Source organism: Magallana gigas, chromosome 5 (genome assembly GCF_963853765.1).
Source record: "Magallana gigas chromosome 5, xbMagGiga1.1, whole genome shotgun sequence".
Classification (NCBI taxonomy): Eukaryota; Metazoa; Mollusca; class Bivalvia; order Ostreida; family Ostreidae; genus Magallana; species Magallana gigas.
Window position 1 is genome coordinate 50639770 of NC_088857.1, and position 17954 is coordinate 50657723.

At 34.5% G+C, this 17954-nt stretch overlaps 1 protein-coding gene across 1 annotated transcript in view; it reads left to right on the forward strand.

Annotated features, from left to right (window-relative positions):
* Nucleotides 1-759: 759 nt before the first annotated feature.
* The window catches only part of LOC105322112 (uncharacterized), a 41181-nt gene continuing 23986 nt past the window's right edge, over nucleotides 760-17954 (forward strand). The window contains exons 1-13 of the mRNA XM_066086211.1: nucleotides 760-985; nucleotides 9092-9181; nucleotides 9656-9732; nucleotides 10360-10533; nucleotides 11665-11808; nucleotides 12171-12284; nucleotides 12365-12637; nucleotides 13145-13277; nucleotides 13484-13697; nucleotides 14667-14828; nucleotides 15280-15628; nucleotides 15928-16225; nucleotides 17690-17816. Of these exons, the coding sequence (XP_065942283.1) occupies nucleotides 900-985; nucleotides 9092-9181; nucleotides 9656-9732; nucleotides 10360-10533; nucleotides 11665-11808; nucleotides 12171-12284; nucleotides 12365-12637; nucleotides 13145-13277; nucleotides 13484-13697; nucleotides 14667-14828; nucleotides 15280-15628; nucleotides 15928-16225; nucleotides 17690-17816 (2241 nt within the window). The 5' untranslated portion in view covers nucleotides 760-899. The remainder of the gene's footprint in view (nucleotides 986-9091; nucleotides 9182-9655; nucleotides 9733-10359; nucleotides 10534-11664; nucleotides 11809-12170; nucleotides 12285-12364; nucleotides 12638-13144; nucleotides 13278-13483; nucleotides 13698-14666; nucleotides 14829-15279; nucleotides 15629-15927; nucleotides 16226-17689; nucleotides 17817-17954) is intronic.

Consider the following 17954-nt stretch of genomic DNA (forward strand, 5'->3'; position numbering starts at 1 on the left):
ATTGGCGATTTATCTCCGCTTTATTTACAGTACTAGTGAACTTTTGAATCTATTAAAATATGAATATGGACCATCCGCGTTTCGTTAATTCGTTAACGGGTACACACTTCGCAACAAATTGGGGAAACGGAAAACAAACAGAAAAAAAAATTCGTTGATATCCGATTGTCTGTACATGTGTAATTTTTTGACAATTTTTGATAGAAATGATATAAATACTTGTATCAATCTACGAAATAATAAGAGTTCGCATATTTTATTTTGCTTCAAAAGTGCGACATCGTGCGTTTTCACATTACGCAACTTTTTGCACTCATTCAATATGTATAACGTTAATACTAAATGTATAGCCCATGAGGAGTATAATTTCTTTTGTCCCAATCATTAAGTTCAATTCATTCATACAAAAAATCTTTTTGATTAAACATTTGCTGATTTTTTTGTTTAGTTGTAGCGCGTGTCTTTATATGCTGAATATTACATTCGGCACATTATGTTTCAATTTCACTCAAAAACAAATAAAAATCAAAGTCTTCTATAAAAATACCGATTGTTTAATATATCACACGCTTTCAACAGAAGAAAAAATTCACACTATTTGGACTCTGTAATTTTGTAAGGCGTATACAAACACACCTGAGTCTAAACAAGTTCAAAGATTGCCCCAGGGGCATTCGGTTGTTGCGCAACATTTCTTCACTTTAATTCTTCTAAGTGATGTTTTAGGTCGTGTTAGATTGAAATTTTTGTTTGGCAAATCAGAAAACCAAATTAAAGGTCCAGTGAGGTAATGGGTATTGTTTAGTGGCTCCCGTTTCATCGTGAGGGTAACCTATTAGTCTCGATCTCTCACTGCAAGCGAGAACTGTGGGTAGAATACAGTGTAAGCGGTTGGGACTATGTTCTCACCAACTCCAGCAAAATGTGTTTTACTGGCTGTGATGGTTTCTCTGTGCAAGGCCTTCTCCTTTTTACAAGAAAACGGGTAAGTTCTTTTTTATTTAAATATGGACGTAATTATTTATTATGAAAAAAAAAGAATGTGCGCTAATTGTTTTCCTTGATATTAATTTACTTGTTTAAAAAGGAACAGGAGTAATGTACCTTTTAGCTGTCAAAATTCAGTGCTGTCCAATCCTGAATATATTAAGTGTATCTACACTTTAACAATTGTCAATATTGTTCGCATTTGTGTGTGTGTTGGGGGGGGGGGGGGGGTGTGAGTTAAATTCACCATAGATCTCTGTGCGTAATGCCTAGTGACAACGACATCTCCAAAGTGCAAGTATATACATATCTGTGTGTGCGTTTGTGTGTGTATGGGTCGGTTTTGATAACTATATTAAATTTTAAAAAAAAAATTCTACAATGAAAGTATATTAATTTTTGCGAACACTGTTCACTTTGCGCAATCAGATTTCATCATACAAATTGGCGTCATGCTTACGTAAAGAATATACCAGTGGATTTTTTAGCTGCAGGTCTGTAGCTCCCGGTCTGAAAAAACTCGGATGGACGACCTGAATTTTTTCAGACCGGGAGCTACAGACCTGCAGCTATGGATTTTTATGCATAGTCTTTGTCAGTGCGGTTTGGTAAATAAATAATCAACAATTAAAAACCCAGCGTCTTGGTTAGTTCAAAAAGGTCATAATCGTAGTTTCTAAAGATGTTAACTATTGTATTTGCAATTTCGATATATTTTTTTTAAATTTCGATAAGCGCTTTCACATTTATGAAATTTGTATTGAAAGTGTACATGTATTTGAACAAAAGTGCGATGATGACATAAACAAAATATTACTTCTAAAATTAATGTCTTTGTACTTGAACGCATCTTTGCAAATGAATAAATGATAATGAAAAATTCGTTTACTTCGAAATGACGTTAAAATTTTTTTTTTTTAACGATAAGCATAGATATTTTTTCACTTTGTTTAAATGGCTCCAATTGAACGTATCTCGTTGTATTTTACAATAAAATACTTATATAGTAAAGTGAAATTTATATATTTAGGACTCTTGTGACGGTACTTACATGTATTGTCGTTCTGCATATTGTCGTCCTGCATGTACATGTATTGTCGTCCTGTACATAAGGTCGTGCTGAACGTATCACCAATATTGTCGATCCATACACCTTGTCTTACTGTACATATTGTCGATCTGTTCTTGTCGTCGCCCTGTTGTTATTGTCATCCTGTACATATTGTTGATCTGTTCTTGTCGTCGCCCTGTTCTTATTGTCATCCTGTACATATTGTTGATCTGTTCTTGTCGTCGCCCTGTTCTTATTGTCACCCTGTACATATTCTCGATCTGTTCTTGTCGTCGCCCTGTTCTTATTTTCACCCTATACATTTTGTTGATCTGTTACAGTACATATTGTCGATCCATACATTTAGTCTTCCTGTACATATTGTTGATCTCTCCTTGTCGTCGCCCTGTTTTTATTGTCATCATTGTCGATCTGTACAAATTGTACTCCGTTCAACAGTGTCGCTCTGGCCCCGCCATTATTAAGTCTTTATTAAGACTTGAGGTTAAGTATTAACTTTTAGAAACGGTGGTGACGGCGGGACCCGTTTATATTGTCGGTATGTTCTTATTGTCGTTTTGTACATATTATCGTTCTGTACAGTAGTCGTTCTGTACACGTCGCATTGTAAATGCTGACGTTCTGTCCAGTGCGTTGTTCTGTCCATATTGTTGCTTGAACATCTCATTGTCGGTTTGTTCATATCATCACCGGCTTGTACATAATATTGTTAGTTTGTACATAATGTTGTCAACTTATACATTGCATTGTCAGCTTGTAAATACACTGTATTATTGTCTGTTTGTACTTTATTCTGTCGGCCTGAACATATCATTGTCGGGTTGTACTTATCATGGATATTATTGCCGGATTGAGCAGCTTGTACATAATATTGTAGGTCTGTATATATTATTGTCGGCTTAAGCATATTATTGTTGGTTTGTATATATTATAATCAGTTTGTGAATGATATTGTTGGTTTGTACATATTATTGTCTTTTGTACATATTGTCATTATAAACTTTTACATATCATTGTCGACTTTTAAAACATTATGGTTGATTTGTACACATCATTTTCGGTTTGCAAATATCATTGTGGGCTTGTACATGCAATTGTTGGTTTGTACATATCATTGTCAGTTTATACATATTATTGTAGGCTTGTGCATACAATTGTCAGCTTGTACATGTTATTGTCTGCTTGAACATTCTTTTTGTTGGCTTAAGCTTTAACATATCCATGTCGGTTTGTACAGATTAGTGTCGGTTTGTACATATCATTTTTAACTTATTAATAAACATATCATTGTCAGTTAGTATATATCGTTATTTACTTTTACATATCATTGCGGGCTTGTAGATAATATTGTCGATTTGCACATTGTAATGTTGGTTTGTACATATCGTTGTCGGTTCGTGCATATATTGTCGTTCATTAAATATTGTCCCTCTCTTCTTATTGTAAATATCCACATATTGTGTGTCTTTACATAATGTCGTTCCTTTCTTACTTTTTTTATTTACATATTTTCGTTCTTTACAGATTGTCGGCTTAAAAATATACGAACTGTATATATTGTAGTCTTGTACAGTAAATATTATTTCATCTTGACATTTTGTCGTTTTATTCATAATTTTGTCATTTGTCATCATATGGTCGCCTTGTTCATATTTTCGCCCTGTATATATGGTCAGCATGTACATATTTTCGTCTTGTTCATATATTTTGTCTTTTTATATTTTCTCTTTCTACATATTTTCGTCCTGTGCATTTGTTCGTATTATACACGTATTATCGTCATAATTGCATGATGGTGAGGGAGATATGAAACATGTGCATGTGTGAACCTAACCCTGCCTGCAGTTAATCTCCTGTATCGACACACATCGCCAACTGCAGAGTTAGACAATACCGCGTGTACTGTAATCGGCGTCAAGCAAACTTTTAAATAAGAAAGTAAAACTTTTAAATAATTTAATATTTTTATGACGCCAAAAATTTAAATTCAATCTTAATTTAAAACTATATGCATCAAGAGAGAGAGAGAGAGAGAGAAAAGTACAGAAGGCTGGTTAATAATAAATTTCATTTCATCAGAATCATTAAATCTAGAATATCGCTGTCACGACATGTTCTACACTTGTCTGCGTAGATACTCTTCAAAATGTTGGACATATTTGACATTGATTAAAATTCTCCACTGAATTGATATAACAATAATTCTTCAGTCATGCGCCTTCGTTCATTGATGATAAACCCTGGTGGCATGTTGAAGCGGCATTAACGGTTTCTTTTAAACAATATTTTTCTTTTCAAGCATCCCACACTCCTATGTTAGACTCAATGATAGACATTCCGTGTTTCTCATAATGAAGATCATTACCGAAATCCCTCCGATCTAATTTCGTTATTCATCCAGAAACTGGATCACTGCATTTGGAACCTCCCAGATTAGTGAAATTGGTGCAAATTATATAATGTGTATGAAAACATACACGCAATTTTCATGCAAACAATGTGCAAGTATTTATTTTATCAAATTATTGTTGTGCATATGTTTTATACAGGACCACAATGTAAACTAGTACTTTGTCACTAATTGTGCTATCCTGTCTAAATAAAAGATTATAATTATAAATTACGAAAATAATTTTCTACGAAGACAACCCTTCTCATTTTTCTCTGTATCATATTTCACTGAGCTTATGTGGGGTTTTTTTTTCGTCCTTCCTAATGGGTTTTGGTATAAAAGTGCATTGTTAATTCGTCCTTTGCAGTAAATTAAATCCCCCACGCGTCCTTTGATCTACTGTCATTTTCTATTTTAAAATAAAAAAGGCAATTTTTACATTTCATGCGTTCTATGAAACTCATTTACTCGAACTTTAAACTCTGTTGTTTAACATTTTTGGAATGTTTCCGTTCAAATGTACATGTACTACTTTTTTTTCGACAGAAACTGCTTTATTTTTTAGTTTTGCAAAGTTAAATACACTTGTATTTGTTCTCTTGATTTTTGATATTAACATTCAATAGATGCTTTTCTTTGACTTTCCAATTCTTATTTTCATTAATATTTTGACTCCAATAGAATATATTACTCAAAAGGGATGTGTTATTTGCTGTTACAAGACTGTTTATATTGAACAATCAATTTTTTTTACAATATATACATGTATAAAAAATAATGTTGCTTTCATCATTTTATTAAAATAGTTTTGAATCTACGCGTATCAAACAAATGAATCAAAACATTCATATCTATCATGTCTCGATTGTAATACCGGTAACAGATCAAAATAGGCCGTCCGTAGGCCTGCACCTCCTGATTGTCCACAGTACTAGTAAACATTTTACATACAAATGCACGTAGCAATAGGGGCGGCCCTTTTCAGACTAATGTTTTAATTTCCAGATAGATAAAGGAATTTTGAACGTACTGATCACAACGCTTTACGGAAATATGCTAGAAATATAATGAAAGTTCATAAATAAACTTTTAAAGATAAAAGACAATAACTGTGCCCCCCCCCCCTCCCATCCCGACCGCGCACACACACACAGATATCAAGATTTTTTTTAAAGATTGACAATCAAGTCCTCCTTCCCACCCTTTTTTTACTTGCTTGTCAAGATGTACAAAGGTATTGTCCCCCTGACATATTTTCGTTTTAACAATAAAATAAGTATTATGACACTTACATGTATACATATGTTATTGTTTAAAAATATAATATATATATCAAAAGAACAATAAGTCTATGCCCCTATTTTTGAATGATGTCACGTGCTTGATACAGAGATTGCCAGGACCTCCAACAATGTTTTGGACAATACACGTTAATCATCCAATGGATTAACGATAATAGCATTATCCGGTGTCTAAGTGTGTGGTGTCATATTCTGTTTTATTTACAACCTCCCAGTAAATTAAACATTAACAATACGGCAGAGGTGGGACTAGGTCATTACATTATATTTACATCCACTAGCTAGGCTCTTTTTTAGGAAAATTGAAAGTAATTCATTCAGAAAGTGACAGGACCGAAATCTACGCGATCAGGTAAAACGACCTGTCCGCGTTCCTTTAACTTTTATAAACTGCCTTCGAATTAATGTATTAATTAGCTCACTATATATCAAGTTTAATTCAAGTAGCTGTAATAAAAATATTTATATAAGTGTTCATTGATTATGGTGTTGATTTTGCATGGATTATTTTTTGATCGATCGAAACTAAAGTTATCAGAGTACGAACTCCACGGTTATACATTTTCTGGCTTGAGACATCAACCATGGTAACTTCACATATATATGGGAACATTGGCTGAAAAATTCCTCTGTGTAACGCGATGATAAGCAAGAAAAATCATTAACAGTAATATATAAACTTTTTATAAACGATTGAATGATTCAGAGATAACAATACAGATTTTAACAGTAAATTGTTCATATTGGTGTTTCATCTTAGACATACTAGTATCGGGTTATAGCAATTATTACGCATTAAAAAAAAAATCTGCTTTATACCCGCATGAAACACTATGGTAAGACTAGCATAAAACAAACTCGCATCATAATGGAATCAGAACAGTAAATTAATTTGTATGGCTGACCTAGAAAACTATAAAAAGGAATTAAAAGTAAAAATATCAACATGGTTGAATCGGTATATTGATTAATCACATTTTATTGTTGAATCGATTTACAGGTCCACGGTCCACGACCGTTCAAAACTAGCTGAATCACGCTGTACAAATCAAAAGGGGCGTGGCTATATTTTAACCTGTCCTGTGGCAAACCTGCTACGATTAAAGATTAAATGTACAACCTTTGCAATCAATTATTAATGTTCCATTAATATATAAGCATGTATATTATTTTGGCTATTAAAGTGACATGTGTATTTTATGAATAAGTGCCGTATAATATAAATCCTTTCAATTAAAAAAAACACAGACAGACCCCCAGGTTGTGTTGGGTAGATACAATTTTGTTTTTACAGACACCCGGCTATATTTTTACAGTATGACAATGCCATTGAAATGCTAGATTAATATATAAAACAATTCTCACCCTCATCTCTTATCATACAGTTACATGCGCGGAAAAGATACAGGTACAGAAAATCTTCCAGGGGGGGGGGGGGTCCGAGGGATGATTTTGTTGGTAAAGGGGATCTGATGCCTATTTTCGGTAACTTTACTATGAATTATAAGGAGGGAGGATCCCCGATCCCTTGTTGAAAAAAGCAGCAGACATGTAGCTCCCGGTCTGGGAAAAAATGGAGAACTTGAAAAAAGATGTAGGTATTACTATATCCCTTTTCGAAATGGTGCCTACTTGCAACTGAAAAGGGGCGCCAACGAACATGCGGTAGCATAACAAATGCTTACATAATACTTGGTAACTATGAAGTAATCACAATATGATCTGTAAACCAATTTAGTATTTAGTATGTGCGGACCTAGTGGGAGGGAGGGGGTGGGGTGGATTCTGACGCCCCCCCCCCACCCCCCGAAAAATCAAATTTTTTTAAATACACTTTAAAATTACTGAAAATACGACAAGTAGCCCCTGGCAAACTTAATTATCTCTCGGGCCCTCCCCTAGAAAAAAAAATTCTAGATCCGCGCATATTTACACTGTTCGAAAAATTATTATAGTCAGTTCCCTTACAATATTTGATTTCTGCAATGGGTGTTTTAATTATATGGACCAAATCCTGGATACTGAATAGTGAAAATAACTTGTTTTCGGTTCATTCTAGTCTTTGCAGTCGGTTTTATAGTAATACATGAAAAGCCTGCATCTGATTTTAAATACATGTAACTATAAAAAACCATCACGTATTCTCTGAACATTACAAGTACTTGTAGAGGGCCATTTCTTTGAACATAACAAGTACTGGTAGAGGGTTTCTCTGAACACAAAAAAATCGTGTAGATGGCAGTTTCTTTGAACACAATAAGTTCGTGTAGAGGGCAGTTTCTTTGTACACAACAAGTACTTGTAGAGGGCCATTTCTCTGTACACAAGTACTAGTAGAGGAAATTTCTCTGAACATAACAAGTACTTGTAGAGGGTTTCTCTGAACACAAAAAAATCGTGTAGACGGCAGTTTCTTTGAACACAACGAACACAAGTCAATAAAAGGCATATATAGTGGAGAAGGAAGTGAGAATGAGACCAAAAGTGAGTTTGTATAAGTTTGTGGCCTGCGACTTGGATCCATGACCTTATGGATGCAGAGCATGCATTTTTATCAGTTTTTGTATAGGGGTGTGGACTTTCCCTCTTGCATATGTTTTTATCGAAGTTGAAACAATAATGTAAAAGCCCCCCCCCCCACCCCCATCTCCACTTAAAGAAACAAAGATTTTTTTTTCATAAATAAAGAAATAAATGATCATTCCTTCATTGCTTTATACTTTAAAAGAGGGAAAATAATATATTTTTTTAGGAAAACAATTATTTTGTACCTGTCTGATAAACATCTTCAGATAATAAAATGCCATGTTGCGCAATGTATTTTTGGTTGACGTATGTCTGGGTTTTTTTTTTTATAAATTAAGGATGCCGATTTGGGTTTTTTGTGTGGCAAACTACAGCAGCAAAACTCTTTATTTTTTAACCATAGGTAATTTACACCAACTTTAGTTTATTTGGAAAGTTTCAAGAAAATTGAACGTCTGGTTCTTTTTAGGAGCCATTTCAAAATACAAGTACATTTACTATAGGATTATACATGTATAGGAAATTGTCATTTTCAGCAATTAGAAGCAGATTAAAAAATACTAAATTTGCTTTTTTTCTCAAATTGTAATATGTAATTAGAAACATCATTTTCTATCTCATAAATACAAAAATACTAAATCTACTGTCTGGTTTTTAGTGGGGGCCATCTCATAATATTGAAGTACACCATATTTTGCTACATATTTGGAGTACTAGTATTACAAATGTAGATTGGTATTATAATGGATTGATTAAAAAAAATAATATCTTACTTAAGTATATACATGACAAAATATTCCATTCTTTTTCTAGTGCTCACGTGTGTAAAGAGACTTGGTATGAAAAGGAGAAATATCATAAATCCTGCAGCTTCTGGAAATGGGGGCGATGTACAACCTACAGGTAAGCCCAGTTAATTACACCTGTAAACATGCACTTGCTTGAATTTAATGAACTATTAGTCTGTACATGAAAATCAATTTAATCAATGCCTGTTCTAAAATTTGTTGAATAGATTCTAAAAGGAACTAACATCTAGAACGAAACAGATCAGATGTATTCAGCATCAATAAAATAAAGTAAAAAATTTAAGAAAATAAAAGTAGCTAGCACGTATGACAAATAGAAAAATGCCCACTTACACTATTTTAACCCTTTAGCAGCTAATGACAAAAAAATGCAGTACTTAATTGAATTTGATACCGCCGTTTCTGAAGGTCTAATAATATGAAATGTACGACCAATACATTAGACAAACGGCTCATCTGTCCCTAGATTTTACATAATGATTTTGAGAGACACGGTTAAAATAGAAAAAGGGGGATAAGTTGAAGATAACTCTCACAGGGACAGCTGACATGATATATTATTTTTCAGAAAAGTATCCAAGCACCGTTTATTTTGCTGCAGTGGCTATGACTATTTCTATGACAGTCTGCATGAATGTCGTTATGGTAAGCAAAAATATAATTTTCTATCATTGTACAAATTGTATAAATTTTTATTGAACAATGTATTTATGTATTAGAAGATCTGCAATTTTTTAATAGCAAATCTTTTTTCTACCAGTTCATATAGCTTTCACTAATTTATTAATAAAGCAAACATGTAATGTACTGGTATACATGTATATATATTGCTAGAATGGTATAAACTTAAGTAAGTTCACCTTGCATAGGATGATTATACATTGACACTAAAGAAAATTTAAGTTATGGAGACAAAATCATTAACTCCTACTCTACTTCACTATAATAGTAGCTGCAGGTCTGTATCTCCCGGTCTAAAAAAAAATTGGATGGACGACTCCCAGGTCGTACATACAAATTTTTTCCGACCGGGAGCTACTGACCCTGCAACTAGTACAGCCTGTGCATCATGAACATGTGATCCGGATGATCTCCCCTTATGACCATCGTCCAGAGAGTACTTTATCATGTAATCCTCTGGTAAACAACTGAACAATGTAACAAAATCCTTCGGCGAATGAAAAGACTTCGCTTAACAATAACAAAGATTCAATTCATTATTAGCGTATCGTTACAACCATTTTGTTACTGTTATTGTAACCTTTCTTTCAGCAATATGTGACGGTAAGACTAACCCGTATGGAGCGTGCACCCTGAGGTACACCAATGACAGGATTCTGAAGAGGGACGGAAGTGTGCACACCGTCAGCGGGGGCACGTGCTCGTCCCCGGACAGGTGCACGGGCTGTAACGATGGCTTCTACTCGACCGGACCATACTGTGAAAGTAAGACTCAAAATTGAATAACTTTACAAATGTTATGCTTTACTTTAACTTGAGTATTTTGTTAATGTTTTACAAAATTCGATTTTGAAGTCCTTACCCCCTAATAAATTACAGGATAGATGTTGAAAAAAATTTCCCGCATATGAAATTGTAATTAATTTTGTATTGTAAACAGTATGGAGAATGTGTGCATGTACCAATGTCATTTAAAATAAGCTAAGGCCTATAAAAAAAATTGTGTGTTTAGGGTAACACTGATGAAAAAATTAGGTTAGGTAGGTAGGGATTTTTTTTATTTTATCATATTTTTTTCTGCATGAATCCTAAGAATGTTTGTTTGTGTCACATTTAAAAAATGATTTTTTATAGAAATAATGTAAAATTCACAATCGGATAAAAATTGACATCTAAAACTGGTAGGATAGGGGTATTTTTGTAGGTTAGGTCGGGTTACCCTAAACACACAACTTTTTTTTTTTAGGCCTAATCAAGATATCCAAATCAAAGTCATCTAAATTCCTTAAGGTATTCGATCCATAATAGCCATAGATTCAATGAATCTGGGATCATTACAGATATGTATGGACTTAATACTTAGTATACTTGGACATAATTTTCATATTTAAGTATCAATATGTAACAGTGGAATGTGTCCTAATTAATGACCTTTCCCCTTTCTTGAAGAGTTGTCCCCCTTTGCTTTTATTCTATAAAAATTAATTCTAGAAAAATCTATACGGTATAAAAACTATTTTCATTAGTTTTTGTATTCCTAATGATAAAATACATCTTTCCACCAAAGCATTTATTCATATTCCTCGAATTAATATTTTTATTTTTTAAAATGTGTTTGTTCCCATAGACCATAATGCAATTTTGATTAATTAATTAATTACTGCTTTGTTAATAATATTTTTGAAAATTTCTCTCGGTAAATCTTTTTCTACTCTAAAATGCTTTTAATTAATATCAAAGTATTAAATACATGATTGATATTCAAGGTTGGAAAAATTAGGTCCTGTTATGGATCGGATACCTTAAGTTTAATAAGTTTTCATCAATGATGATAATGTTATACATGTATTTAGTTTGTTTGATCCTTATTTTCATGTTTTATTTTAATTTTGACAGTTTGTCCAAAGATAGACCACTGTAATCACCGGCGATGTACGTCTACATCCGATAATATTTGTGAATTTTGTGATGGGGAAGTATTGGCCAAGCCATTCTGGAGGGCATACACTCCTGCTCCCAGTAGCAAAAAACTGTGTCAGAGTAAGTCTGCTTAGGTTGATCCATTCTCATTTTGTCAGTAGGCATCTTGAAATGAAAAGCATTTATCATATCCTTTATATCTTCATAGTTCAACTTAGTTGATTTTCCAAGTAATTATTAATAAAAGTGAAATTTGCTCTCTCTCTCTCTCTCTCTCTCTCTCTCTCTCTCTCTCTCCTCTCTCTCTCTCTCTCTCTCTCTCTCTCTCTCTCTCTCTCTCCTCTTTTAATCTCTCTCTCTTTTACTCTCTCTCTCTAGCTCTTTTACTCTCTTTATTTTACTCTATCCCTCTTTTCTTTCTCTTTCTTTCTCTCTCGCTCTCCTTTGGATATTAACATGCTTCTTTTTCTATCCTCCTGTAGAGGCCTGTTCCTGGAGGTCAGACAGTACAAGATGTTACCCAGGAACCTGCTCCAATGAGTTAGCTTCTCAGTGCACATGTACCAAAGGCTTCACCGGTACCCACTGTCAAACAAGTAAGTGCTGCCCCAAGATAAGAAAATATTACGGACATTGAATGTTAAACAAATGAATTTCACATTGAGAATATTTACAGTGACGGAGAAAGCTAACATCTTGGAGAATGAGTGCAAGCTGAAAGACTCAGCCGGGCGAGTTTTGACCAATCCCTCTGACCCCAATACTGCCAGCCCTCAACCTACCATATGGACCAACAATGTCATTTGGCACGAGGCGGACACCAAATGGGACGCCAAGTACACTCTGACAGAAACCCCTCCCGCCCCTGACCCCAGCGGGGTCAACCACTATGTGACAGATTTTAAGTATGGAATTGTTCATGCAACCACAAAACTTGTCCTAGAACGAAGTAAGTGGTCCCCAAAGCATGCACTGCTGGACAACTCTCTCAGTAGATAGATAGGGCATCAATTTATTTAAAACTAAGAAATGATCATTATTAATTAATAATAAAATTTAGAATTTTGATTGTTAGTGTATTTATTATCTGTGTGTGTATGCAGGTTAAACTTTAAAAGATGTTTAAAAAGATGTGCTTATAAGATGATAGTTACAATATTCATATCATAAGTTCATTTATTGTTACATATTTTATAATAATAAGTATAATATACAGGCATGTACCTGATAGTCTGTTTTTTTCAAAAATTTTTAATAAATATTTGTTGCTTCCATTTAATTGAATTTTTATAATCATGCATGCAGTGTCTCTCAGCATAACTTCCCCCTGTAAATGAGTTAAAAAATTTAAGTACTGATGTAATTCTTTCATTTTGAAATCTAATTTTACGTGTAATCACTTTTACCTGTAACTTTTACCTGTATTAAAAATATTATGTTTTTACCTGTATCTTAGATTCAGCAACTGTCGGTCAGATCCTATATATCTGCCCAGGAGTGTCTGAGAGATCTCCCAAAACTTCAGGATTTATTTGTAGAGAAACTCTGACTTTATCTGCTTTGCCAGTGCCATTTCAACATAATGACAAGTATGTACTGCTGATTGATGAGTTTTTTACAATTTGCTCAAAGGAACAATTACTGTATACAGGGTTATATCCCCTTGTTTTTTCTCACACTATACACTTGCAAACAGTTTTGCCCTAGCTGTCTAAAATTTGCATAGACACGGTTAGAAAAAGATATGTACCAGATAAAAAGTTTTTATTTTTATTTTTATTCTTCAAATTTTCAGAATGACTTTCACAATCAAAGCTAACATAGGCGGGTACCTAAAGCTGATGAACAGAGAGAACAACAACAACATTGAGTACCACTCGCTGACTCAGAGTGTGCACGAGCGCGAGTACCTGTACCACTGGGATCTTGTGAACCCCTACCACTGTGTGGGCGTGTCTCCAGCAGGCAGCTGTCCACAGTTCTTGACTGTGGTGGACCTGACAGAGAATGTAAGCATCAGTATCTTTGTCTAATTAATATCAGCTTTTTCTTACGATTTAATCCTCCCCTTCTCTGAGAATGTCAGCACAGAATAAAAACAACACAGTTATAGTAAACATGTTTATAACAAATACAAGCTCACACTGAACCCAGTATCAGAACATTAAAATTTAATCACAGCCAAATTAGGCTTAAATTCACAATAATAGTCAAGATGGCTGATTGTCCAACAATTCATTAGATTTTACTTGATTTAATGGGAGAATTGTTTTACCAGTTGATTTGAAGTAGTTTATTCTGTTTCACAGCAGTCTGTCATAGCTATGACTATGTTTTGTCTGTGACTGTGGAATCATTAAAATTCGTGGGGGCCAATTTTCGTGGATTGCTACAATTTTACAGGTTCGTTGGGAGGTAATTTCGTGTATTCTCGGATACTTACAAAAAGAAATATGACTTTACAGTCCTAATTTATTTATTTGTGGAGGATGTTAATTCGTGGGTGAGGGGTAGCCACGAATTCCACGAAAATAGAGCCACCACTAAAGCTAATGATTCCACAGTATGCAGCCTGTAATAGCTCTAATAAATTATATACCGGTATGTTTTGTCTTTACAATCTGTCATAGCTATGGCTATGTTTTGTCTTTACAATTTGTCATAGCTATGACTATGTTTTGTCTGTTATGCAGCCTGTAATAGCTCTAATAAATTATATATGTTTTGTCTTTACAATCTGTCATAGCTATGACTATATATGTTTTGTCAACAGCCTGTTAAAGAAATTGCTATAACTATATGTTTTGTGTGTTTAAAGCCTGTTATAACTATGACTATGTTTTGTATGTTATACAGCCTGTTATAGCTATGACTATGTTTTGTCAACAGCCTGTTATAGTAATTGCTATAACTATATGTTTTGTGTGTTTACAGCCTGTTATAGTAATAGCTTTAATTATATGTTTTTGTGTTTACAGCCTGTTATAGCTATGACCTGGGATGGCTGGACTGATGCTCTCGCCGGACTCCTGAGATATGAGTATGAGGTGTATGAGCTGGGACACGATGGCTCCACGCTCGGAGAGAACCAGGGTAAAATGGTGAAGAGCCCCACCACCATTGAACTCACCGCCACCAGTGTAAGTTACTGAGTTTTCCAGGCACCAACACATTTATACATCAACAAATGCACTGATATGTTATTTTCATATAACAAGTGATACATACTTGATTCAATTTAGTTCTCAAATAAAAATTTGTTGACAATGATAACAAAGAGAGAAATAATTATTGCAATGAAATTGCATTTTTGTCTGTTTTATTCCATTGTAAAAATTTCAACCGTAGAAATCAAAGCTCGATTTTTATTTGCTATTCACAAAATGGTGAATTTGAGTTTTCTGCACACATTACATGTACTGATTTTTATATATCTAGACTGTTATGTCATTGTCATTTAAATGTAACATTGAAAATGTATACATGTTAGCATAGATCAAAAACAGATATTTGTAATTTTATAATTTATGAACCCATGAAGTTTATTAAACCTGTTTATTATTATTTACATCTTTATTCATACATAATTAGGCCTCTGTAACACTTCCAAACCCAGGAATGTTTGCCATTCATTTTACTGCCTATGACAAAGCTGGCAATCACAAAACTTCCCGCAAGGTGATCCTTTACGACGATCAGTCCGTCATTACCCAGAAACCAAACAAAGTGACCCGGGTCGTCACTGCATCCTTGGAGACAAGTTATGTGTGGGTGGTTCAGGACACTGGTACTATCGTCGTTAGATGGACGGATCGGTTCATCAATGTTCGCCATGAGAACAATCGTTGGCTGAACAAGGTGAATTCCCACATTGCGGTAGAAGACAAATATGATGACCATTATGGAGAGAGACAGATTTCTGAAATCAACAATGTACATGGTAAGGGTTTCGTCTTCTCTTTGTAGAATGACCTTTGAATTTGACAATTTGATTTTTCTCCTTTAGGGATTCATACCTGGTAACTTGATATTTTAATATTAGCTAGCTATAGATTGTTGAATCTCAATAAAATGCATGAATTCTCCTTTACCATAATGCTCTAATATCTGTAACCCCTTCCCAAAACCAAGAAGAAAAGTAATAATACATATACTGAATTAATTTGCATACATTAAAAAGCTCTACAAAAAGTCTGTTGACAAAATTGCCCAAGTATCATGGTAGTCACTTTTTTGCAGCTATCGTGGACTTTAAGGTAGCATACATAGTTTACGACAGTAATGGTGCCCAGGATTCGCAGGCCCTGAAGTCCGTGTCAGACATTCACGACCAGGCTCAGACCCTGTCCGTTATCTGGGTTGATGGCAACAAGCTGGTTGCTACAGTCAAAGCCATTGATGTCCTGGGCAAGACCCTGGAGGAGGAGGTCACAGTCTACCGTGACGCCACGCCCCCAGTGATTGAGGACTTGTGGTTGACTCGTGGTGACAGGCTGAATGTCAGTGTTCACAGGCTGGAGGACTTTGCAGAAATGACGTAAGTTACTTTTACCTGATTGCTTAAAGTTAAAATAAAGAGTACATCCACATTGTTCTTTCAGTTATGATTTTTTTTTTAAAGATGCTGGAAATCTTGTACAAATATATGAAATATGTTTCATAATTATGTTTATTGTTTCAATGTGGAGTGGATAGTGTTCATGACTACCACAGATTTGAGGTATTTATATTTCAATGTGGCGTGGGTATAGTGTTTGACTACCACAGATTTGAGGTATTTATATTTCAATGTGGCTTGGGTATAGTGTTTGACTACCACAGATTTGAGGTGTTTAACATGTTTCAATGTGGAGTGGATTGTGTCTAACCACCATAGATTTGAGGTTTTATATATGTTTCAGTGTGGAGTGGATTGTGTTTGACTACCACAGATTTGATTTGTTTTACATGTTTCAGTGTGGAGTGGATTGTGTATGACTACCACAGATTTGATTTGTTTTACATGTTTCAGTGTGGAGTGGATTGTGTTTGACTACCACAGATTTGATTTGTTTTACATGTTTCAGTGTGGAGTGGATAGTGTTTGACTACAGCAGATTTGAGGTGTTTTACATGTTTCAGTGTGGAGTGGATAGTGTTTTACTACCATAGATTTGAAGTGTTTTACATGTTTCAATGTGGAGTGGATAGTGTTTGACTACCACAGATTTGATTTGTTTTACATGTTTCAGTGTGGAGTGGATAGTGTTTGACTACCACAGATTTGATTTGTTTTACATGTTTCAGTGTGGAGTGGATTGTGTTTGACTACCACAGATTTGATTTGTTTTACATGTTTCAGTGTGGAGTGGATTGTGTTTGACTACCACAGATTTGATTTGTTTTACATGTTTCAGTGTGGAGTGGATTGTGTTTGACTACCACAGATTTGAGGTGTTTTACATGTTTCCGTGTGGAGTGGATAGTGTTTGACTACCACAGATTTGATTTGTTTTACATGTTTCAATGTGGAGTGGATAGTGTTTGACTACCACAGATTTGATTTGTTTTACATGTTTCAGTGTGGAGTGGATAGTGTTTGACTACCACAGATTTGATTTGTTTTACATGTTTCAGTGTGGAGTGGATTTTGTATGACTACCACAGATTTGATTTGTTTTACATGTTTCAGTGTGGAGTGGATAGTGTTTGACTACCACAGATTTGATTTGTTTTACATGTTTCAGTGTGGAGTGGATAGTGTTTTACTACCATAGATTTGAGGTGTTTTACATGTTTCAGTGTGGAGTGGATTGTGTTTTACTACCATAGATTTGATTTGTTTTACATGTTTCAGTGTGGAGTGGATAGTGTTTTACTACCATAGATTTGAGGTGTTTTACATGTTTCAGTGTGGAGTGGATAGTGTTTGACTACCACAGATTTGATTTGTTTTACATGTTTCAGTGTGGAGTGGATTGTGTATGACTACCATAGATTTGATTTGTTTTACATGTTTCAGTGTGGAGTGGATTGTGTATGACTACCACAGTGGTCTTGATCGTATATCGTGGAGACTATATGACAACTACACCGGGACAGAACTACTGCATGGTCATGAAGATATTCCCGCTCAAGGAGAGGCCGCAGTAAGCTGGACATATGTTTTTCCTCCTTGGTCAATTTTATTCAAAATTCAATAGAACTGTAGAGTGAATGCCTTGATCATCTTTTTTAATACTGTAGATTTCTATTTAAACTATTTAAAAATTTAAAGATATAAATAT